Genomic DNA, 23614 nt, shown 5'->3' on the forward strand with positions numbered 1-23614 from the left:
GTAAGGACACTACTAATTACGTAACTCCTATTCACTAAACATTTGATGCACTAATTCATCCCTTCTTTAACTCTATTCATTCGAGGTCTCAATGTAATGAATGTCGTCACCTCCAATTGGGGCGTAGGTTGAATCACCCTCATCCAAATAGTCGGAGAATTCAGTGTTAGTCATCTCTCTAATTATAAGGTTGTGCAAGTGACAACAAGCCATTATCATTCAACATTAAACTTGGACTTGAATTGGGTTATGACTTCCGTTGTAGGATTGCTCATTGACTGTTCAACAACTCGAACACTCTTTCAATATCATTCAGTGTAAAAGAATGTTTCATGTTAAAGAACTTTTGCGTTGTTGTTGGTGCATTACATCCACCACGCCAACTAAGATGAACACAAAATCACCTTTCATATCACAAACACCTAGGACGTTTGCTGCAACTTCATCATTTCATGTCTTATACCTTAGATGATCAGTTACACTAACATTGACCTTGATGTACGTGTCATCTAACACACCTAAGCAATTTTGCAATGTAATGAATTTGTAAATATTCATATGCTAACATGGTGCAACTAACGTCCAAACAATTGGTAGTTACCTCAAACCACTTCCATTGCGGATATGTACATGAGTTTGGTACTAGTTGAGGTTTTTTCAACAACCGGTCATACAAGCATTAAATTGCCAACAAGATGATGTTGAAATGTCTAGATATTGTCTCACGTTTGATTCTCTTCTAGAGAAGGAATCAAGCAAGCACTGGTCACCAACTACTCGAGAGAATATGTAAAGAAACCTCCATTAAACACGAGTTTGGAAATGAACTTAGTTTTACTGTTTTGCCTCCATCATTTGTCTCCAAAGAAGAACAAGTGTTGCGTTTAGGCACCGAAAAGGGTTGCTTGCCTTAATTAGAGAGGAAATGTGATGCTTATAAATAAGGAAACTTAGATATATATCGTGTAACGCATTTCCATCATTTGTATCTCGATAGGCAAGCAAATGTGGTGTTGTCGAGAGGCTGGTTTCCTTATTTAAAAGAGGTTAAATGATATATATCGCATCAAGGCATATTGCATTTCTTAGATCATCTACAATGCGTAGACTTTCGCGCACATTTCTTTAATGCAAGTTAGTTTGCATTCTATAATTCTTCCACTCCATTCCCTCTTCTACAGAACCCCTTAGAGTAATAATAGAATTAGCATACATTAATTTATAATTATATTGTATAGATTTACACCACTTGAAATTGGAAGTAGGTGTTTTAGTTAAGAGTGATAAGAAATTCTCTCCATTCGACTCCGACTTATCCAAGAAACATTTCGCTTCACTTACACTTGGACAAGTGAGAGAAAAACTTGTACTCAACGCAAACTTAGTAGAAGTATCCAAGTCATATATTTAGAACTTTAATGATATATTTACAAATTATTTATAAACGGATGAGAGGCACAATAAGAAGTTTTGTTATTTAAAATAATTTCGCTAACTACATATACATTATTATAAAATTGAAACTAAATTTACAAAATATAGAATAAAAAACTTAAAATCATGGAGGTTTGGATAGATTTTGTCATACTTTATGAATAGTTTTAGTTTTTTTTTTGCGATATTGAGAAATGCCCCTAATATATATATATAAACACACATACATACATATATAACTCATTTATATTATAAACTCACTATGCAGAGTGAGTTCTGCACAATGAGTTTTATAGGTACGTGGGGCTAATTAATTCAAACCTCATATATATAAAAATTAATTAGTTAAAACCTTGTATGTAAAATAAAATTGGATTGGCAAGTAAAATTTTGACGAATATTTAAAGGATAAAAATATTTAAACATAGAATTGTACAAATTCAGCATTATTGTCAGTGGGATAGAAAGGATAGATTAACAATAACAAACCATTTTATTTAAACACAAACTTGTAACTACCAAAAGCAAATTCTAAGATTTTAATCAAATGCCCGATAGTGCAAATGGACATATAGATTTTAAATACATCTGAAATTGCAAATACCATTATTATTACAATCGAGAGGATCGCTTTAAACTATTCAATAGCGCCGTCCACCTGCAGTGGATAACAGAACTCGACTCGGTTTCTTCCCCTTCTTTCCCACCACTTCATTCGCCTTTGGAGATTCTATACTTCCTCCAGACTTCGCCCTCGATATTACATTAGCAAACGATGGAGTTGCATTCTGCGTGCCTGCTGTGCAAATACACAAGCATGGTTTAGAAGGAGCCCAAGGATGAAAATTCCAACAAACACAATCGTCAGCCTTAGTAAAAAGAAGTTACGGACTAATAAATGCTTATAAACACATTTTTAAGCTTCAAACTATTATTTAAGCACTCTCAAAAGTTGTTCCTAATAAATGCTATATACAATGAACAAGACCAAAAAGGCATTTAGATAAGTACCCGAGCTGGCAACTGATAAATCACTTTTCACTTCATGAATGTGCAGAGAATCAGTTTCCTCAATTCTTAAGGATGGAGAATCATGTGCGGCAGCGAAGCCCAGTCTCGTAACACTTGAGAATAGTTGCCTTCCTCCGACAGGAGGGCTCGATGATGTCACAGGAGAACTTCCTAAAGCTAGAGATGAATTATCAAAGAAATTAATATCAATAAACTATGTAACCAAATCCATGATTGTATAACAAAAAATAGTTAGACTGAATAACCTATCAATTTCAAACCAAACAATGAGGAACCAAAGAGAAAAGTGAACTTTTTTCTTTCTAACACAACCAATGTAGGTTAAGAATTTGAACATCCAACCGCAAGGGAAAGGAAAGGGAAGACATGTCAATTACCGTTGACAAATATTTTCTGATGCAATACCATTTGTAGTAAATCCAATTATAAAAACACCCAAAATTAGACATTACCATAGTACAATGGGTTTGATTCTGTTGCCCCATGCCATCATGCAATCCACTGATATCCAAATTTAACTCCAACGGACTAAATTCTATAAAGGCTGAAAGTAGAATTACATGTGTACACAAACACACATATTTGGAAGAGATAATACATTAAAAACAACCACCAGTAACCACGATACCGTCGCAGTCCTTATTTAAAGAAGCGGACAAACCACCCAGTAAATTCAGAGAACCAGAAAACCCCATCATCCTCTCAAGAGAAAGAATTGTTCTGAACAGAAAGATCCCCTAACCTAGAGCTTATTTGGAAGCGCTATTCCGAGTATATTCTTTTTCCCCTTTCTTCATTCACAACATTTTGTAAATCAACCAAAATTTACAAAATACAAATGCAAATTTTACACTATTTTTCTTTTGTTTGCACATGACTAGAATTTCAATAGCCCTAAAAGCATATACTTCTCTTATAGAACAGAAAATTTAACCTCGTAAGTCAACTCTTCAGTTTTATTCTCTCAATTCATGAAGAACAAAGTATTGTTACAAGTCTACATTTACGACAGAATTCATCACTAAGCTTCAAGCACAAGCAGACTGATAAGGGCAATGTGACAGAAGGTTAATTATTACCTTCAAAGTCATCCAAAGAAAGGATTGGAGTATTGTGATGATATGAACTTCCTGAACTGGCCATCATTGACAAAGAACACGTTGAAGAAGCCTCTTCTTTGATCTTCTCCCTTCGCATCTTATAATAAGAAAATTTGTGAATTGTGATTACCAAGGAACGCTATACATAAACCAACTTCATAATACAGTACTGAAGTATTAAAATGTTAGCTTGAGATTTCATTAGTGCCATTAATCTAAAATGGGATATGGAGTATACTGACCTCTTTTAGATCACAAGTACTAAATACAGTATTATGACTTAATAACCACAACGTCACACAGTCCAACAACGCTGACTTGAAAAGGAAACAAGCAATGGCTTGCGTACATGGGAATTGAAGGGGAAACGACCAACTGAACTAGAAAGAACGGGGAACTTACCAACTACACCAATATTTGTAATTAATAATTAGGAATGTATATTAGAATCAATAAGATTATATTCGGAACATTATAGGGGCCTAATTGTAATTGCATAGTAGCTTTTAAGATGGGGAGATTATAAATACGGGGGATCAGGAAGTTGAAAGGGTAAGCATAAGTCTTGTGAATCAGCCCATAGTGAATGGATAGCAGAAGAGAAATAGCCCTCGGGCTAAGTTCACAAAATACCTTTTTTGCAAGTTGTTTCCTCTGCTTCTCACGCTTCTTTATCTCATCCATGAAGGGAATCATGGAGACCGAAGGCAATAGGTTGGTCAAATCAATTTCACAGAGCTGAAAAGTTTTATGGGGAAAATATTATAAACGACTTTTTAGCCCATAGAAATTGTTCGCGAAAATTGAAGAATGAGCATACCTGAAATGACACTGTTAAAGAATGAGCATACCTGAAATGATGTTGTTAAGGAAAAATGACTTAAATAACGATAACGCCTCCTTGTAGCTTCCGTCTGAGTCACCGTTTCGTATTCTAAAATCTTTCCACTTATTCTACACACAGGGGAACAATTATGAGATAATATAATTAAAACTAGTAAAACCCAAGACCTCCAATCCTTTGCTTTCAAAATGTGCAAGAAAGAAATAATTTGTCCTAGTATCTATACAAACCTGAGTGGCAGCCTATCGTAACTCCCAAAATGTTGTAAAAGACACTTCATGTTTAATGGATGGAGAATGATATGCTGGCCATCCGTAGCCTAAAATAAATAGATGGCAGGTAAGGAAAATGCATGTAAAAAAATTGATAAATGGACCATAAGAAATTACCAGTTCCCAGGAAACCTTGCTTCAGTTAATTTATTAATATAAAATTTGAAAGTAACAATGCAATACACTATACAAATAGGGACTCCAAAGCAAGGGACAACAAATACATCAGTGCCAGTATTTCTTTGACGTATCTGATCAGTTATAAACATACAATGGCATAGTAATGTACAAAAGCTAACTGATGTCCAGGTGCAAGATGATAGCATTTCTCACCTGGTAAAAATTGTACGAGTCTTTGTCCTTTGCATCTCTAATTTCGTTTGAGTTTTGTTGAAGTTCTAAAGATTCATCCATAGCCCCATTCTGATTCACAGGATTAGAATAGTTCAACTTATCTTGCACTATATTACCCTGAAACTTGCAGCCTTCATTAATATCAATGGAAGAAGCCTCACGTCTGGAACTGCATGCTCTAGAGCCAGCACTGCTAGTACTGTCAGTTGGCAGGAGCACATTAGACCCTATCTGATAGTCATTATGCTTAAAACAAGCCTGATGTTCATTCCAATACTTCTTTCTCTGCTCCAGTTGTTCCAATGCAGCACAAACGTATGGAAGCTTTTCAAGGTCATCTACCTGCCCTGCTTCTGCTTTTGCTAGCCAGGCATCTAGATAAGACACTGCTTTCCGAACTGAGAGATCCACATCAGATGTAAATATAAATTTTGAGAAAGAATCATAGATTTGATCGTTGTCACTTGACCTGATATCATCCTCTTGCTTATCCTTGCATGATATGGCAAATGAATTTTTCTGGCGAGTTAAAAGCATAAAATCTATAGTATCACCAACAGAATATTGCTTCAACAGCTCAATATGAACGGTGTATAAATCTTTGGGAGACAACATCACAAAACACAAAGGGCATTTTTTCCAGCAGTCACCATTATGATCCTCCTGGCCCATTAACAGATACCTCAAAATGCACGGGAAACAATAAATATGTCCACATGAGGTAATTTGAGGACAGAGTGGATGCTCCAGACAAATAGGACACTGGACCAGTGATGGTGTAGAATACCTTACACATACGATATCCTCCCAATGCAGCATTTTATCAGGATCCATATATTCATCTGTATAATAACCTGAATCTAATACCACAAATTTGTAATTAGCCTGCAGAAAGAGATCCTTGTTATACGGCTTTATCTTCTGTGGTCTTCTTGGAGGAGGAGCTCTGGCTCGAGGATGAGGACGAGAAATGGGATCGTATTGAAAATTAAGCAAATGGTTGCCATTTGTGATTTGGGCTTTTTTTCCAGATGATCGTTTGTTATTGCCATGAGAGTTTGCAGACCTAGCACTTTGCTGATCATGAGAAGAATTTAGAGTAGATGACATTTTACTCCCTGGTAGAACTGATCCATCCTCATGTCCACTGGATTGACACTGCAACTGGGTACCAGTGTTTTGCCGAGCTGGCATCTTCAAATCACTTAGAGTGTTTGAATCACTCACCTATACATCAAAGTACATGAACTAAGATTGAATTATTCATTTCCATTTATTAGTCCACAAGAAACAATGATTTAAGTTACCAACACTAAAAAATCTTCATTTTCAACTACCTGACTGACTTGCCTAGTCTACTCTAGTGAACGAAAAAATTCACCAACTATTGTCATAAATATGTTATTTGTTAGAATTAGTGGGCTTAGCCCATTGGGAAATTTGCCCAAAATATTTTTTCCTTTTTTATCTCTTTGTATTTTTCTATTTATTTCCCTCCTATACCTATTGTATTTTTAACAGAAAATAATAAGAAAAATATCATGATTTTTCTCCAGGTACTCGGATTTCTATGTAAATTTGTGTGTTCTTCGTCTCTACTTTCAAGATGGTATCAAAGCGAGACATTGAACAAACCCTAAACAACACAGCTAATGATGGAAATCAAATAGAGGAGCCAGCCGCCGGTTTTAGCACTACCATCGATGCTCAGATCAACGCTGCCATGAACGAATGGTTCAACTGCCTTCAGAAAACATCGAGGAACATAATTCCACAGATTTTATCGTCGTCGCGCCACAAGAAATCATCCACATGCCACCCATGCGCTGGCCCATCCTGTTCAGATGCCGCCGACCGACCTAATTGTGCCACCATTGTCTTCATCTGCGGCCTGTAATGTCCCCCACATGTCGATTCATGTGTTGCCACCTAACTCCGGCCAGTCACCACCACTTCTGCAGTCAAATCTGTATACTCTGCCACCCAATGACCTTAGTTATTATCCAGATATTAGGAACTCTCAAATTCACTCAATATTTGAGGTTGGTGAGTCTTCGGCACATTCCAACCCTAATGTGCAAGCTTTCTCTTCTTCAGGAATAGCTCAATAGCAACTGAAAGGGCTTCAACAACAGATTGCAACAATTGACGCTAACCTAGAGACGACATCCAACACTCCTGTACCTATGTATTCTGAGAATCAGGTAACCTCGTTCCCTATACTTTATTCTCTTCCTATGTGAGTGAAAATGTTAGTACAACCACACTTGAAGCTATTGTGCAATTAGGTATACCTCAATCCTTAAGTCTCATTAGTATTGATGATAAGAATCCTTGGATCCCGGACTCTTGCGCCACAGATCATTTAACCGGTCCCTCTAAACACTTTGTGTCCTATATTCCGTGTGCTGGGAATGAGAAGATAAGAATTGTTGATGGCTCCTTGGTTCCCATTGGCGAGAAAGGCATATTTCATTTTTTAACGGGTTCTCATTCCACAATGTGTTATATGTGCCACGAATTTCAAATTATCTTCTGCCGATTAGCAAGATTACTTGTGAATTAAACTGCAAATAAACATTCTTATCTGATTCTGTTTCTTTTCAGGACTTGAGCTCGAGGAGAATGATTGGCACTGCCTGACACAATAGGGTTCTTTACTTGCTTGATGATGATGCCTCCTCTAGTAGCATTTCTAGGATGAGTCTTTTGTAAGTTGCTCATTCCCTTATGTAGTCCACTTCTCTTCCTTCCTATCTCTGAGGTGATCCCATTCTCATTGCCATTCATCTCATCAACCGCATGCCCTCTCGTGTCCTTCACTTCCAAACACTGTTAGATTGCCTCAAAGAAACCGATCCCTTCACCCGTCTCATCCCTAATATTGCCCTTCGGGTGTTCGGGTGTTCGGTGTACAACCTATATCCATAGTCATGGTCCTAATCATACTAAATTCACTCCTAGGGCTCAGGGTTGCGTGCTTGTTGGGTATCCTCTGCACCAACAAGGCTATAAATGCTTCCACCCATCTTCACGAAAGTACTTTGCTACCATGGATGTCACTTTCATTGAAGATCACCCTTTCTTTTCCATTAGCCTACTTTAGGGAGAGAGTGTGAGGAAAGAGTCTAACTATATACTTCCCTTAAAGTCTACTTGTCCTACTGTGGTTACCTTACCTGACCCTACCCTCACAGTACAGTCCTCCCCACAAATCAAGTTCCTTGGAAAACCTACTATAGGAGGAATCTCAGAAAGGGAGTTGAGTCTTCTGTTGTTTAGATGGCTCCAGTCCAAGATTTTGAACCAATAAAAGATCAAGGTATGACTAAGTCCATTAACTCATACAATAATAACAGAATGAGTGAGGATGACAAGTCTGAGACGAATTCAACTGACTCACGTACCGACAATAAGGCAGGTGAGAATGACAGGTCCAGGACTGCTGTTCCGGAAGATATGGGTGAACAGGGCAATATTGATGGGGTTGTTATAGACAGAGAGGACAGGATCAATGAGAACAAGGTTGTTACTGAACAAATTGAAAACGAAACTAAGTCGAACCATTCTGGAAATACTAGTAAGTATGATCCATTTCTTGATCTTCCTATTGCACTAAGGAAAGGTAGTAGGTCCTGTACAAAACACTCTGTATCTAATTATGTGTCATACGAGAATCTCTCACCATAGCTCAGAGCTTTTACTGCCAGCCTTGACTCTACCATTGACTCTAGCACAATACCCAAGAGTATCTGCCTTGCCTTAGAGTGTCTGAAGTGGAAAGTTGTTGTCGTGGAAGAAATGAGAGCCCTGGAAAAGAACAAGCCCTGGGATCTCTGCACATTCCCTAAGGGACACAAGACCGTTGGATGCAAAGGGGTGTTTACACTCAAGTACAAAGCAGATACAAACATAAGGCCAAGCGAGTTGCATAAGGGTTCACTCAAAACTATGGAATTGACTATTCTGAGACTTTTTCTCCTGTTGCAAATTTGAACACTATTAGAGTTTTGTTGTCTGTTGTAGTGAATAAAGATTAGCCCCTATAGCAACTTGATCTTAAGAATGCATTCTTGAATGAGGATCTTAAAGAGGAAGTGTATATAAGTCCACCTCTACGATTTGAAGCTCAATTTAATAATCAGGTTTGCAAGCTTCGGAAGTCCTTATACCGGTTGAAACAGTCACCAAGAGCATGGTTTGGCAAATTTTCCACTTTCATCAAGTCTCAAGGGTACAATTAGGGGCACTCCGATCACACCTTGTTCACCAAAGTCTTAAGATAGAAAAATTGAAGTATTGAGTGTCTATGTCGATGACATTGTGCTATCTAGGGATGATACTAATGAGATCGCTCAACTAAAGAAGACGGGGTCTGAGTTTGAAATCATGGACTTGGGAAATCTAATGTACTTTCTTGGGATGGAGATTGCTAGATCCAAAGAATGCATCTCAGTGTCCCAAAGAAAGTACACAATTGATTTATTAGCTGAGACAGGTATGTTAGGATGTCATCCTGCTGACACACCCATTGAGTTCAATGTCAAACTCGAAAATTTAGGTGACAGGGTTCCTATTGATAAAGAAAAATAAGAGTGCCCGGTGGGGAAGCTGATTTACTTATCTCACACTAGGCCTGACATCTCCTATGTTGTGAGCACCGTCAGTCAATTCCTGCAAGCACTTTATGAGGATTACATGGAAGCGGTTAACAGGATTCTGAGGTATTTAAAAGAAACTCCTGGTAAATGTCTGAGATTTAGGAAGACCGACAGAAGAAGTGTTGAAGCTTATACTGATTTTGACTGGGTAAGATCTATTGTTGATAGAAAGTCTACCTCAGGATACTGTACTTTGGTGTAGGGCAATCTTGTAAGTTGGAGGGGTAAGAAGCAAAGAGTTGTGGCCAGGGGCAGCGCTGAGGCTGAATATCGAGCTATGAGTTTGGGAATGTGTGAGGAAATTTGGCTCCAAAAAGTCCTATTTGATCTTCATTAGGAGTGAGACATCAATGAATTTTTTTGTGATAATGAACTCACTATTATTATTGCCAACAACCCAATTCAACATGAAAGAACTTAACATGTTAGAATTGATCAACATTTCATCAAAGAAAAACTTGACAGTAGGAGCATATGCATTTCGTACATCCCTTCAAGCCAACAGATTGCTAATGTCCTCACCAAGGGGCTTACCAGACCAAACTTTGACTTTTATGTTGGCAAGTTGGGCATCATTGATATTTACGTCCCAACTCGAGGGGAGTGTTGGAATGAGTGGGATTAGCCCATTGGAAAATTTGACCTAAATATTTTTTCCTTTCTTTATCGCTTTGTATTTTTCTATTTATTCCCCTCTTATACCTATTGTATTTTTATTAGAAAATAAGAAGAAAAATATTGTGGTTTTTCTCCCGGTACTCCGGCTTCCACGTAAACTTGTGTCTTCTTTGTTTCTACTTTCAATATTATTCAATGAAAATACAGTAAAATAACTAAATATGCAGATATGACATTTTCTCAAAGAACATAGTCAAGAAAAAAAAAATCATGTTGTCTTGTGAGTAAAATATCCATATCTGTTTTAATACAAAATGTAAAAGGACCATGAAGAATTCCAGCCGCCTTACAACTTAATAAATCCTATATAATGTCCTTTCCTAACTAAGCCACCACTTGCAATATTTATTTAAAGGAAAATGGAACATTTTGTATTTTTATATAAATACTTCTAATGCCAAAAGATTGATCTATTTCATTAAGTCTAGGAAAACAGACATGACACGTCAAAAAACTAATTCATGGGTAACTTCTTTTACCAAACTTTCAGCCATAAAAAGTGAAAGAATTAGGGTCATATAAAAAAGGGAGAGCCCACAGAAGGGAGGCAATCTATAAAAAGAAAATGGCCACCAATCTAATAAAATAAGATCAAAAGAATAATTACAGAAAGACTTAGTCATAGACACCAGCACAGACATGTTGAACCTAATATATGATGAAACAAATGCTCAGCTTTAGGAATGATCATTCTCGACGTACTACAAAAACCAATTAATTCTATTTATTTTTTAACAATCAAAATGATTTACTATTTCTTGTAATATAAGGAAAAAAACACCTAATATAACTAGTCGATATCTGCACTACAGGACTTATAATTTCATTGCATAGTTGATAATTAAACCAACCCACTTAACAGGCTAAATTACTAACAAGTAACCAGTATACAGCATACCTTCTTGGAAGATTCAGCACCATTTGCAGGTTGCAATGACGAGCCTGCATAAAGAAAATGAAATGAACCAATTATAGCTATTCTCTGTAAATGATATTAGAAAATACAAATACACACCAGTCTTAAAAGTAATGGCACATGAGAAATAATCATATTTTATGATCAACAATGGTATAAAAACGCCCCTCGTTTCGATAATCAGTAGCTTAAAAACTAGAATCAGAAAACACAGCTAAAAAGGTAATATCCCGTATCCATTCTACTTCCTTATTGCCTAGTGAATAGAAAAATCCGAATTGCGTAATCCAAGTAAACGTGACCCAAGCGGCCAATCTTCAGCATAGTCAAATGCAGAAAGAAGAACATAACACCATAGAGCAACGTGAGCAGCGAGAGGTATAGTGATTAAAGGGTGATAAGAAAAACCAAAGTTGTCCAGTAAATTGAATAGTGGTTCCAATATAGTAGCATTGTAGAGAGGTATAAGCATCCGAATACAGAGAAAAAGAAAAAAGAAACTCACCAGAAACGTCGGAGGAGTCGGGGAGAGGAGATTGGGGGTCGGAGATCCGCAAGGATGGAAAGGAATGGGTGGGAGAGGAGAAGGAGAAGAGAGAATCAGGTCCATGGTGGGAATTAGGGTTTAGAGAGGAAGCAGAGGAAGAAGAAGTTGAAGTGGAACCCTGGATTTGAGAAGGCAGGATGGACATGAAAATCTCGGAGCGGAACAAGAAGAGAGTTCGTCGTTAGCGTTCGGCCACTTCGCTCATCGTCCTCCAATTTAATTTCAATTTCCCCTTTTTATTATTGTTTATTATTTATTATTTAACCGACTTTCCTTTCCTTTCATTTCCTTTCCACCATCACTCCAACCTTCCTTTCCATATTATTTGACCCCTAAATTTCAACATTACGTTCGTTTTTATTTCCTTCCCACCATCACTCCAACCCTAATATTATTATTTTGAGACTTCAAAAAGTTCAGCTCTCCCGTTACATTAATATACATATATCATTTTGGTAGCTGCATCTAATATATTAAACAAGTAAGGATATAGGGTGAAATTTGAATCTAAAACCTCTAAATTAGTATACTCAATTAGCTACAAACAAAATAATTGTTTTTTTTTCTAAAGTTTAATTGGATAAGAGAGTAGACAATTCAAACAACTAACCTTTGTATCTTAAGTCTTAACTAGATGTGCTCTAAGTTTTATATATATATACACGTAGCATGTTGCGTATGTCATGCAACCGAATTTGAGAGTGAATTATTAAGTTCAAATTAATGAAACATAGGAAGGTTAGTGTATTTATTTATCTCGGAGTCTCTTTTCGTAACGACTATTTTCACTGCAAGATCACCAATGTTTTTTAGTTCAACAGACTCTGAATGCATAGCAATAATGTAATTTTGAAGTTGATCCTCAAGCATAGAGAGTTCAATAGCGGAAAAGTCTCTTGGATAAAACTGAGCAAGTCGACTAAGTTTTTTACTATTGAATACAGCAAATGAATTACTCAGATTCAAACAGATCACACAGTGAAGCAATTCAGTACTTGTTTCAGTAAAACGATTATTCAAATCTTGAAGTTGCATATCAATGACAACATAGAAGACTTCAACACAATAATGATGCAAATTTGTAATTGGTTGAGATTTTCGACCTTTTCGTCCTCGAATTAAAAACATAGCATCCATTTGAAGAACTTTAATATCGTGACTATTGCAGAAATTAGAAACCCTTTCCAATAATGAATCTCAACCAGACTCTCTCATTGATTGCAGTCCACTTTACAAAGGTTGACTAAATTCATTGCATTCACAATATCTTGATCTTTTCTTTGTAAGACTTGAGACAAGTCATTTATGATTCCCAATATATTTTTCATGAGATGCATGTTGAAAACAAAGTCAAATGACAATATTGAATTCATTAGAATTCGTGCTTCATATTTTTGTTCTGAATTTGATCCATTGTGCACAATTGTCTCAAGCACGTCAACTATTGAAGAGAACATTGTAACTAAACTCGTTAAAGTGTTGTAATGTGATCCCCATCGAGTATATCTGGGTCTTTTAATCATTATCTCTTGATTTAATCCTCGTCTACTAGATATTTCACCATTATTTAAAACTTCAAAAAATTTCATGCTATGTTTCTCTCATAGAATATCTTAGACGTTTCGCTGATGCTCCAAGAACATTCATTACATTTGTAGCAGTAAAGAAAAGACCGACAATTTTCATATGATTTTTTGCAGTATTTATTAGAGCTAATTGAAGTTGATGAACAAAACAATGAATGTAAAATGCACATTCATTTTCTTTCAAAATAAGTGCTTTCAAGCCATGGAACTCACCTTGCATATTACTTGATCTATCATATATTTGTCATCTCAAATCAGCAATACTTAACCCATGTTGAGAAAAAAAAACCATCAATAGCTTTCATAAGTGATAAAACACTTGTATATTATTGACATTGATGATTCCAACAAATTGTTCAATCACATGACCTTCATCCACATATCATAGTACAACTGACATTTGATCTTTTGAAGATATATCTTTTGAAGATATATCTTTTGATTCGTCTGTCAAGATAGAAAATTGTTTGTCACTCACATCTCTTATAACTATATTAACAATCTTTGTTGTGATGCAGTACACTATACTTTTTAATATCAGGTGTAATCAATTTCAAATTATTTGGAGCATTTTTCAAAGTCACGGTTTCAATATCCTTGTTATAGTTACATAACCATCGCAATAATTCAAGAAAGTTACCTTGATTCTTCGAATCATAAGTCTCGTCACGTCCATGGAATGCAAGACCTTGCCGTAATAAAAATCGAGTACAATCAATTGATGCACCTAATCGAGTTCGATACTCAGCTCGTGTTTGGTCAGACATCATATTTCAAATAGTCTCAATATGTTGATTTTGTTTTAAAAGAGCCTCACATTTTCCTCAAGCTTAATTGTGTGCACTATCTAGATCACCAACATGAGTTTGCAATTTCTCTTTTTCCAATTGGAAAATCCTTCACTAACCAAACATTCCTCTTCTGATTCTTCACTTACTTCTAGTTTAAATAGGTAACAACGTAAACAAAATGCAGCATCCTTTGAAATGTTATATTCTAACCAAATAGGATATTATTTAAACAAAGCTGGATTAAATCGTCTTGACTTTGCCACAAATTTCTTGAATGGAAAAGTATGATTTCGAGGTTGACAAGGACACTTTGTAGATATGCAACTTGATCTTGAATATTATAGTTATATTAAGAAATTCTAGTTCTTAGACCCGGATCTGCAGGTAGTTCTTCTAAATTGATTTCTGTATAAAATCTATCTAAATCAGGTATTTGTCTCTTGTTTGAAGATGATGCATCTATAGTTTCTATTGTTGTTTTTCTTTTAAAATATCTCTCCACATTGATATGTTTACTCTACAAAATTAGTATTAAACAATATAAGTATTATGATCTATCACATAGACTGAAAAGTAAAAACTAAAAATATTAAGAAGAACCAGAACTAAGAAGAACCAGAACTTACCGGTGAATTGATACGATACTTATATTCTATTTTTTAATTATCTTTATTATTTAATTTTGAAATAAAATAAAATAAATATATACACAAATAATGTAAATATGTGAATTTAAAAATTGCATAAAAAGGAAAAAATAATAATATATTCTTCATGGAATATTGTTGAACGTCGCTGTGGTCAATGCTTCACTCCCAGAAAATTACCAAAATTAAAGGTCCTTGAAACTTGTTTTGACACGTTTCAGCTCTATCTTGATCGATTCTTGTTTGCATTGGACTTGTTATGATATCTAGATCATTATTTTATACAGAAAGATGAATTTGGTGAATATATAAAGTGACGAGGGAAGAGTTAGAGTTCAAAAAGGCATGTCAAACATATTCCTAATAATATATGTATTGTACATAGTTTACCAGCTTAATTGAGTGTTCCAATTATATATTACCAATTTTTTCTTCTTTGCTATCTTTGGTTGTGCTGCTGTGGATGGTTGAACTTTACACACTCCATAGGATGGTTGTCTAATAACTACGTCCTTAAAACATTCTATTAATTATACATTTAGTAACAATTAGTTTAACATACAATTTGAAATCAAATTCTTTTCATACCTTTCACAATAGAGTTTTTCGTCTGTTGTTTGGACAAACTCTTATATATCCACTTCTCATTTATTGAACTTATTACCTTGCCAATCCAATCATCTACATCTTCGACTTGCTATTACATGAAATAAACATATTAACGTATTGTTATTTTATTGTCTCGTAGCGTAAAGTCTTTGATTCTGTTTGTTCTTTTGGCATGAAATGTTGGGGTTGCTGTGAGTCATTATATTAGAAACTACTGTTCGGTGTTCTGTATTAACTGTTCCTCCACCTCCATCATTTTCATCATCCTTCCTTGGCTTTAATTTTCCAACCCCACAAATTGTTTCAATGTCTGGATTGTCTTGATTTTCTTTGATAATATCAAGTGTTTTTTCTTTTTTCTTCAACTTAGATACCGCCTGATTATATGTATGAAGGTATCAAGCTGTGTTATAAATCAAACAATTTCATTATAATTATATTACATACCATAAATTCTTCACTAATACATTGTTTCTGCCAATGCTCTTCTATTGTTTTCATTTGCTTTCCCACCACGTTCCTTTTATCTATAAATTCTTCCATTGTTTTCCTACCAAGGTTTGGTTCTTCATCACAATCTGTTGATTTTCATTCAACATTTGATTCATCTCTTCATTTTTCTCTATCCTCTCTAGTCTTTCCGTTGTTGGTTCGTTGTCAATTAAGTAATGTCTTATTCTATTAATTGTCAGGTTCACTACATCTAATTTTGTTTGATGTTTTTTAAGTTGTAATTCAACTTCTTTAATGGATTGCTTCTCCTCTACTAAAAATGGTCCATGACATTTTCTTTCTTCTTGAAGGGTTAAAGGTTTGACAGTTTTCGAGCATATAGTATAATAAATATACAAAAACTATTAGTAAACGTTTATTACTTAAACTATTATTTAATGAGTATGGATTACGATGTTACTTTACGTGATTCAAAACTTTCTTTTTGTTGTAAGTCCTTCTATCTTGGCTGACTATCAGCAACCAACTTTACTATTTTCCATAATTTTCACATCAATTCTTCTCACAAAATAGTTTTGTGTCGTACTCAAAGTAGACATATGATCAGATGCCAATGCTAGGAGATGGAGAAGACAAACTCACCCAATGTCATACATGTAACACACTTGCAAGAGGTTTCCTTGTGCATTGCATCCACTAAAAGGTCAAAGGTCAATCTACCCTAATTGATAAGTTTTAAAAAGCTCTTCATCATCAACCATTGTTCAATGTCTACATGTAGATTATCCTGTTTTGGCAAAACAAAACTCCCAAAAAAAAAAAAGATAGTTGGGCCATTAATAAACATCCTGGTAAAATACGTTTCTTTCATCTGGTTTTTTAACACCCCTAATAGTGAAGATGAGAGGTGAAGGGTTGTAGGTTTTGAGCTTGAAGATGAAGGATTTGAGATTGTGAGATTGAAAATGTCATTTGAAGAACGCAATAAGTTATTTCAAGATTTGTTGTACAGTGGAAGAGGTGTGAAGTGATTGATGTGCTAAAAGGGTTAGGGATTTGTAGAAAAGACAATTGTTCCTCCAATTTCAATTTGGGAATAAACGTTGTAGCTTACATGTATAAGTTTAGGGGTATGTTGGACATTTGCATATTTTGTATTTATTATATTTTTACAAATCAAAACATGAAAAAGGCTATTCTTTAGTTGGCCCTAATAATTGGCTATGGGCCCAAAGCCAATACCAACGTAAGCCCATTCATTAGCCCAATGAGCCGATGAAGTTGCTGACTCCCAACTTGACCCGCCGCTAAAGATCCGACGGGAAGCGAAAATCAAACGCCAAATGTTTCCTTTTCCATATCCATTTCTTTGAAATCAAAACACTGCCCTAAACTCACCATTGTTAACCCCTTCCCCCCGGAATGGACGACAGTTTTAAAGTTCGTGTCGACAGAATCTTTGGTTCTCTCTCTTCCTCATCTACTACTTCTTCTTCTTCATCCTCACCTTTCAATTCATCTCTATCTTCTCTATGGTCCCTTACCGACGATGAAATCGAAAGGAGAGAGTGGATCAAAGGGAAAGAGGAAGAACAACCACCCGAATCGGACCTCGCACCGACCTCGTTCTTCGACGGCCTAAGGAAGGTAAACGAGAGGAATTCGTTTGGATTTCGAGACGATTTCGAGGATGACCTCGATGATGTGGACGAAAATCCTGAGTCCAATGGGTCGTCCAGTAAGTTCCCTAAACCTGATGATTATGGAGATGAAGAATGGGAAATCAAGTCCTCCATTGGCCGAGATTGCACGCTTGATTATGAGGTATATCTCTTGCTAACTGTTCTGATTAATCTAGACTTACGTGTTTTTGCTGCTCTATGGGTAGGGTAGGGAAATGAGTTGGTAGGGCTTGACGTTAAACTGAGAAGTTGGTATTTCGAATTTAAGCTATCTACATAGCGTTTGAGATTTGATCCTATGTCGTGTGGTAAGGCTACACGTTCTTATAGGGCTTATGGTTGGGAAGGAACCAGAAGATATACGGAGAATAGGCTACTGTTTTCTCTACTTTGTTTGCCTTATTTACAACACAAATATTTCATCTGATGCTAAAAAACACATACGCTAACGAGAGATTTGACCCATTCTATTGATTATTTTGCTTTCATAATTTTGATGTCTTTTCTATTTTACTCCAATATTTGTATTGTATTTTGTACCATTGTCATTAATTTGACCTTTTATGATTTTCACATTTAGTATATTTTACGTTTAATTTACCTATATCCTTAAAAAAATCATATATTCAAACATATCATTATCTATTCTTTTTAAAAATTGATGTATCCGTATCTGTCTCGGCTTCATAGTTTACAACTAAATGCATGGTAGTGGTGCCATAGCTACAATAAAATCTATTGTAATTAACCCCTTGATCCTTGTGTGATTATACTGGATATCGTTTGGTGCATTTTGGAATATGGTGTATCATTTGACATTTAAGCTGTCGTGTATTAGTCTATGTCCTCAATTTGATTTGTAGGGTTGCCTCCTGAAATGTATAATGGATTGATGTGTGACTGAAAAAAATTCTGCAGGAAGAGGAAGATGAGTATGATAAAGTTGCTGTTGGCAGGGAGAAAAATGGAGATCGGTTGTATATGAAAGAAATATCTGACTGTGGTATTGAAATAGGTTCATCCACCGAGCTTCCTACTTCTATAAGGAACTTCACCAGAGATCCACGTGCGAATCACTTGGCTGCAAAAGTTAGACTCAAGGAAGATGCCGAAGCTTCTAAAACGATCCATTTGTTGCACGTTTCTGAGAACAGTGCCGTAGCCATCACTGATTCTGAAAGCAATACTTCTCAAAACCCAAAATCTATTTTAAAAAGGAAAGACAATCATCTAGATGCGAAGTTGCACAAGCGTGTCCGATTTGACCCTGAATGTAAAATTACTCAAATTTCTCAAGGATCTAAAGATTTTGTTACGGAAACAAACTCTTTGCCTGGAGCTGCTGAGGTTGGCAACGAAGTGACCTTCCCATCTAGGGCCACTCAAGTCCCGGACTACTTACAAAATCCTTCAAGATACACGCATTATACTTTTGACTCATCCAATGATGTAGACGAAGAGTCTAACAAGAAAGCTTATATGAATTTCCTTCAGCTGGTGAGAGAGTCAAAGAGAATAGAGTCGCATGAGAATGATGCTCCAACTGGTCCTCCAAAATCCATCACCTTCATACCAAAAAAGAAAGCAGATGATACAATAATGCTTGAAAATTCTCCTCGGCAGAATGGAGTTGGGAAGGAGGTTGTGCACCAGAGAGGCATGTCTATCGGCATTGCCACCGTGGATGATCAGACTGATGATGTTTGTTCAATGGAAGAAGATGAGCCTGATAAATTAGAAACTAAAACAAACAGCTCACAGAAGCCAGGCCGCCGGTACAGAATTAGAGCTAATAATATGGAGTCGGAGGAGGAGGCCTGAAGCCTGAAGCCTGAAGCCTGAAAGCCTGATTGATATAGCAAGACGCTGCTTTTAAATTACACCTTTTTCCATCGGGCTTTGTTTGTGTTGAACTATTCTTGATGGTCTTTTAGGGCACCTTGTTTGATGTACGATATTTTAGGGACATTGGAACAGTTATTGACACCCCATTTGAGATTAGGCGAGTTTACAAGTTACAGATTGTATCTAAAGCGATCCATTAACACATATCAATCTACAATCTACTTCACCCTATTACACAAGAAAAAAATTGTAGGATATCAAATTCATGTATGGTATATCTAAGCTTAAAGCTAAGAACTATGACTTTTGGTCGGAATTGGCAAATGCTGGCTTGGGCAATAAGTCCCCATTCTTGATGGTATGTAAGAAATATAGTGGCTTATTTTAGTTATTTTTTATCTTATTGGTAATGAACAACAGTTAAACCACATCTTTTTGCACCAACACAAATAAATAAATGGTAAAACAAAACAGAAATCAAAACCTTTTATTCTAATTTTTCTTAATGAATTTCTACATTCTCTTTTACCTTTTCTTTTTTCCTTCAGAGTGTTGCTTCGTATTTTCTCTATTATCATTTGTTTTAGTTGAATCTCCCAATCATCTTGGCAGCCAATGGATTGTCACTATATTCCTTCAATAATATCACATTCAATTCTTCAAATTTGAAGGATCATCAAAGAACACATTTCCATTTTCACTAATTTACTTTTTTCAAAAAAAAGAAAGAAAACAAATCTTCATTTTGTGAGTTTTTTTTTTTTTTTTTTTGTTGGTTATTTGTGTTTGGTTTTGCTTTGCTTTCTATTCCCCATTCAACTATATACATATTTCTCCAAATTCTTAAGATTCCTTTGAGATGTGAATTCAATTAAATAAAATTATAATAAAGTATATGTGTACTTATCCAATCATTTTTAGATAACTTTTCAATATCAAATTACTACAAAAACAATTATAAAACATTATAAACTAATAATTCAAATTTGTATTTAAGCATTTATATTGTCCAAGCTTCTTTTACATGGTATAGTATTTGATCGAGTTAGTTGTAGATGAACAACAAAATTGGTAGTTGGAGTTGATTTCTCAAAAGGATTAATAGAAGAAGAGTTATTGACTTGTATCTTATTTCATTTGATTACGTAATAATTTTGGCAAAGAACGAAAAATTTCTTTACTTATTTTATACCTTCTTATGAAAGAAATGAGGGATAGACGGAGAACTAATCTTGATTTCGTATTAATCGATCTCAATCCAGTGCGACATCACATGATCAAGGCATTCTCGTAAAAGAAAACAATCACTTATCGAGTGAATTTCGAGTAATTTCCTTCTATCTAAGCCAAGAAGCCTCCCTCTCTTGACTAGAGAATGAACCCAACAGATTGTTTTCTTAGTGAGAATGTCCAAAATGGTCTTCACTTTACGTGGGGGTAGTTTATGAAATACAAGACTTAGGACTAGGTCCCTTTCGATCAAGGAGGCAGGCTCGACTTGGCTTGGGCTTGGGCGGAATCAAGGTGAATGTGAAGGATCAAAATCTTGGAGATACAAGCATCCATAGTGGCCAAAATCAGTCTTGTAAAGGTGGGAATTTGTTATCAAAAGTCAATCACACGAAGACAATCAATGAAGTTTGTCATCGAAGGTGGTTGCCAAAGCCCAAAATCAGTAGTTAGAGTTGGATATGTGAAAGTAGTTGTCAAAGTTAGCTCTCAAAGTGTGACAATGGTAATACATTGGAAAGAGAGTTGGTATATTATACAAACTAGCCAAACCATGAGTAGTATATGTCATGCCAACACAACTCATCTCTTGTTGGTCTGCCAAATACCTTCTCATTGTTTTTCAAACCTCTTACTTTCTCAATTTTGGTTGGGAAGGAGATTTCAAATAGGCAAGCGAAATCAGCAGACATAATGGGAAATTTTAAATAGCTAATAAAAATGAAACTTAAAACATTTCTTTTGCTCCACATGGATACATATGCAACATCACCATGTGGAATCCTCTTTATAAATGTTAATCATGAAAATGTTAGAAAACCTAATTTAAAAAGAAAAAAAAAGGTAGAAGACATGCTTAAAACCATTGTTTTTTTTCTAAAAAAAGGTGAATTTTGAAAGGTGAAAAACTTCCTATATTAAAACATAATAATTTTCCACCAACTTCAAGGCCGCAACTCTTTTTCAGGCCAACCCACAGAATTTACTTTACACCAAACCAATTTTATCCCAAGCGGTCCGATTTTTAATCCAGTTTATCAACCAAATAATAATTTACAATTAACAAATGCCACTCACGATAAAGAGGAATTTTGGTTCGCCAGGTTTAATTCACTCTGAATATTGTTACTTTTTCCAAATTTCAATAGGTCAGTGTTTATAAAATGACATTTTATCATCAACTTTGAAAATAATGATGTTTTTTAATTGAATAATCTTTTCCAGCATATACCTTTTGTGGCCGTCATTTACTGAACGAAGTAGCTTGTTTGTTGACTGGCCTCTTGGATTCCAATTTCTTCTCTATGATCCTGTACACTTTCTTTCTCTAGTAACTACAATTTTAGAAACTAAAAGAAAGTTATCTTTCCATCCTTTGTATTCAAGGTGGTGAGATGAGAGACTAGCAATTTCGCATCAGAAACATGTCAGTCACCTACATATTAAAAGAAAAAAAAATGTAATTGAAATACAAACTAGGAATTAGATTTCAAATGTAAAAGCATAACAATGACAAATGAATAAAGTTTATATGGATTAATAGTACTTTAAAAATTACTATCATACTAAATAGTGTCAATAGTTTCTACCAATATAGCATAGCATAACAAATAGTAATTAATATATACTCTTCAAATTCTCATACCTTCGTATGTGGTACTAAAAAAATGTTGTCAACCGTTACCTACGTCAGAAAATGAACCACAATCATTTTTTAAACTCAGTACAGATAAATGAAAATTATGTTAAAGAAAACAGATAATGTCTGCATCCACCATCTGACAATCTCCATCTAAGCAATCAAATTATACCTCAATAATTCAGAGATAGATTGGAACTTTTTTGCGTAGCTACTTAACTAAGTCAAGAATTCAGCCAAAACAATAAAATATAGACGTAAAGTTTTATAACCGTTGTATTAATAAACGTCCAAGACACAGATTATCACATCAAAACAAAATCAGGTTTGAACGATCCAATATAGAAGGCATCACGGATTAAAACTTTTCAACAGTTTTTCCCCAAAAAATGTATGTACAACTTCCCCTATGAGTAATATCAAAATGTGGTTTTGAGGGGTGGATCTGTGCGGACGTATGATGTACCTAGAAATGAGAGAACAAATTCAAACACGATGAGTTCGGTGATGAAATTGGGGGCGAAAAGAAACTGAAAAGATTGATTTACCAGACGAAAGAAATAAAAACAGTAGGGAGGGTACCGTAATGATAATGTACCAGCATCTGATGGCTTTCCCTAGACTAAAACAAGCGTTTCCTACATTCAGTTGCACCACAGAAGCAGGGCATCTGTTTTATCTTCCCATCTGGACCATACACGCTATCAAGTGCATACCCATAGTCGTATGTCAGTTCCTGCAATGAAGTAACAAATACTTTAAAAAGTTCCAAAATAAATATCCTCCACATAATCTAATGGGATAAATTAACTTAATTTGATTACTGTGAATGCTCCATTCAACTAACATTTGATTTTTAGTTTTCCAAAATTGTGAGGAAACAAAAGTTTGAAACAAAAAAAAAAAAAAAAAAAAAAAGACAACAGAAAGGGAAAAAAAAACTGTTAACGAACACAATTAAGTTATCAATTTCTGTACTTCGAATTATTGCTTCAATTTCTGAAAATAAAATTTGAATTTTTAGTCATATATATGAGTGGCTCAAACCGGTTTATTGTGGCCACAGACCGAGCTTCATGACATCAGACGATGGTGAAGGAACTTAAAATTTTATTTATTCCTAATGCTGAGAAACCTATAGGATAACAAGAACAAAAATGCACTTTGTTAAATTTGACTTATTCCTTGGGAGGATCCTTATTTAAGGAAAAGTTCTTAAGCTTTCTAATAAAGCAAAATTGCATATATACCATCAGAAACCATCAAATTCTTAATCTACGATACAAGACACGTC

General features: G+C 35.3%; 3 protein-coding genes across 8 annotated transcripts in view; 1 reads left to right on the forward strand and 2 right to left on the reverse strand.

The window, feature by feature from the left end:
* Positions 1-1864: 1864 nt before the first annotated feature.
* LOC101203987 (RING finger protein 10) lies at positions 1865-12091 on the reverse strand. Of its 2 annotated transcripts, none has more exons than XM_011653287.2 (9): positions 11797-12091; positions 11274-11317; positions 5016-6263; positions 4641-4729; positions 4418-4520; positions 4200-4304; positions 3546-3663; positions 2446-2622; positions 1865-2230 (listed from the first exon to the last, which is right to left on the reverse strand). In XM_011653287.2, the coding sequence occupies exons 1-9, from the start codon at positions 11981-11983 to the stop codon at positions 2076-2078; spliced, it is 2226 nt and encodes a 741-aa protein (XP_011651589.1). In that variant the 5' UTR covers positions 11984-12091; the 3' UTR covers positions 1865-2075. The 2 variants fall into 2 exon arrangements, with proteins under 2 accessions (XP_011651589.1, XP_004145702.1); XM_004145654.3 differs by having other exon boundaries at positions 1865-2233.
* A 5155-nt stretch (positions 12092-17246) lies between these two features.
* Positions 17247-19812, forward strand: LOC101204233 (hypothetical protein). The gene is made up of 2 exons (XM_004145655.3): positions 17247-17748; positions 18525-19812. Exons 1-2 carry the CDS (start codon positions 17347-17349, stop codon positions 19425-19427), a joined length of 1305 nt encoding a protein of 434 aa, XP_004145703.1. The 5' UTR covers positions 17247-17346; the 3' UTR covers positions 19428-19812.
* A 1948-nt stretch (positions 19813-21760) lies between these two features.
* LOC101204477 (histone-lysine N-methyltransferase, H3 lysine-9 specific SUVH4) overlaps positions 21761-23614 on the reverse strand; it is a 38256-nt gene continuing 36402 nt past the window's right edge. For 3 of the 5 annotated variants that reach the window (XR_004215352.1, XM_011653290.2, XM_011653289.2), the window contains 2 exons: positions 22903-23056; positions 22552-22786 (listed from right to left, as the gene is read on the reverse strand). Coding sequence is in view for 3 of the 5 variants with exons in the window: in XM_011653290.2 (XP_011651592.1) it covers positions 22943-23056 (114 nt within the window). In the remaining 2 variants the exon portion in view is untranslated. Of the gene's footprint in view, positions 22117-22326; positions 22366-22551; positions 22787-22902; positions 23057-23614 lie in introns of those variants that run through there. The other 2 variants (XR_004215351.1, XM_011653292.2) reach the window with 2 other exon arrangements.

The sequence above is a fragment of the Cucumis sativus genome, chromosome 3, assembly GCF_000004075.3.
Source record: "Cucumis sativus cultivar 9930 chromosome 3, Cucumber_9930_V3, whole genome shotgun sequence".
Lineage (NCBI taxonomy): Eukaryota > Viridiplantae > Streptophyta > Magnoliopsida > Cucurbitales > Cucurbitaceae > Cucumis > Cucumis sativus.

Bases quoted from the DNA above. Each gene is read 5' to 3' on its own strand.
- LOC101203987 (XM_004145654.3), bottom strand. From the start codon at position 11,983: ATGTCCATCCTGCCTTCTCAAATCCAGGGTTCCACTTCAACTTCTTCT. The intron at 4,521-4,640 runs GTTTGTATAGAT...CCCTGTGTGTAG, and splicing joins TACGATAGGCTGCCACTCAG to AATAAGTGGAAAGATTTTAG. The intron at 2,623-3,545 runs GTAATAATTAAC...ATTCATCTCTAG, and splicing joins TTCTTTGGATGACTTTGAAG to CTTTAGGAAGTTCTCCTGTG.
- LOC101204233 (XM_004145655.3), top strand. From the start codon at position 17,347: ATGGACGACAGTTTTAAAGTTCGTGTCGACAGAATCTTTGGTTCTCTC. The intron at 17,749-18,524 runs GTATATCTCTTG...AAAATTCTGCAG, and splicing joins ATTGCACGCTTGATTATGAG to GAAGAGGAAGATGAGTATGA.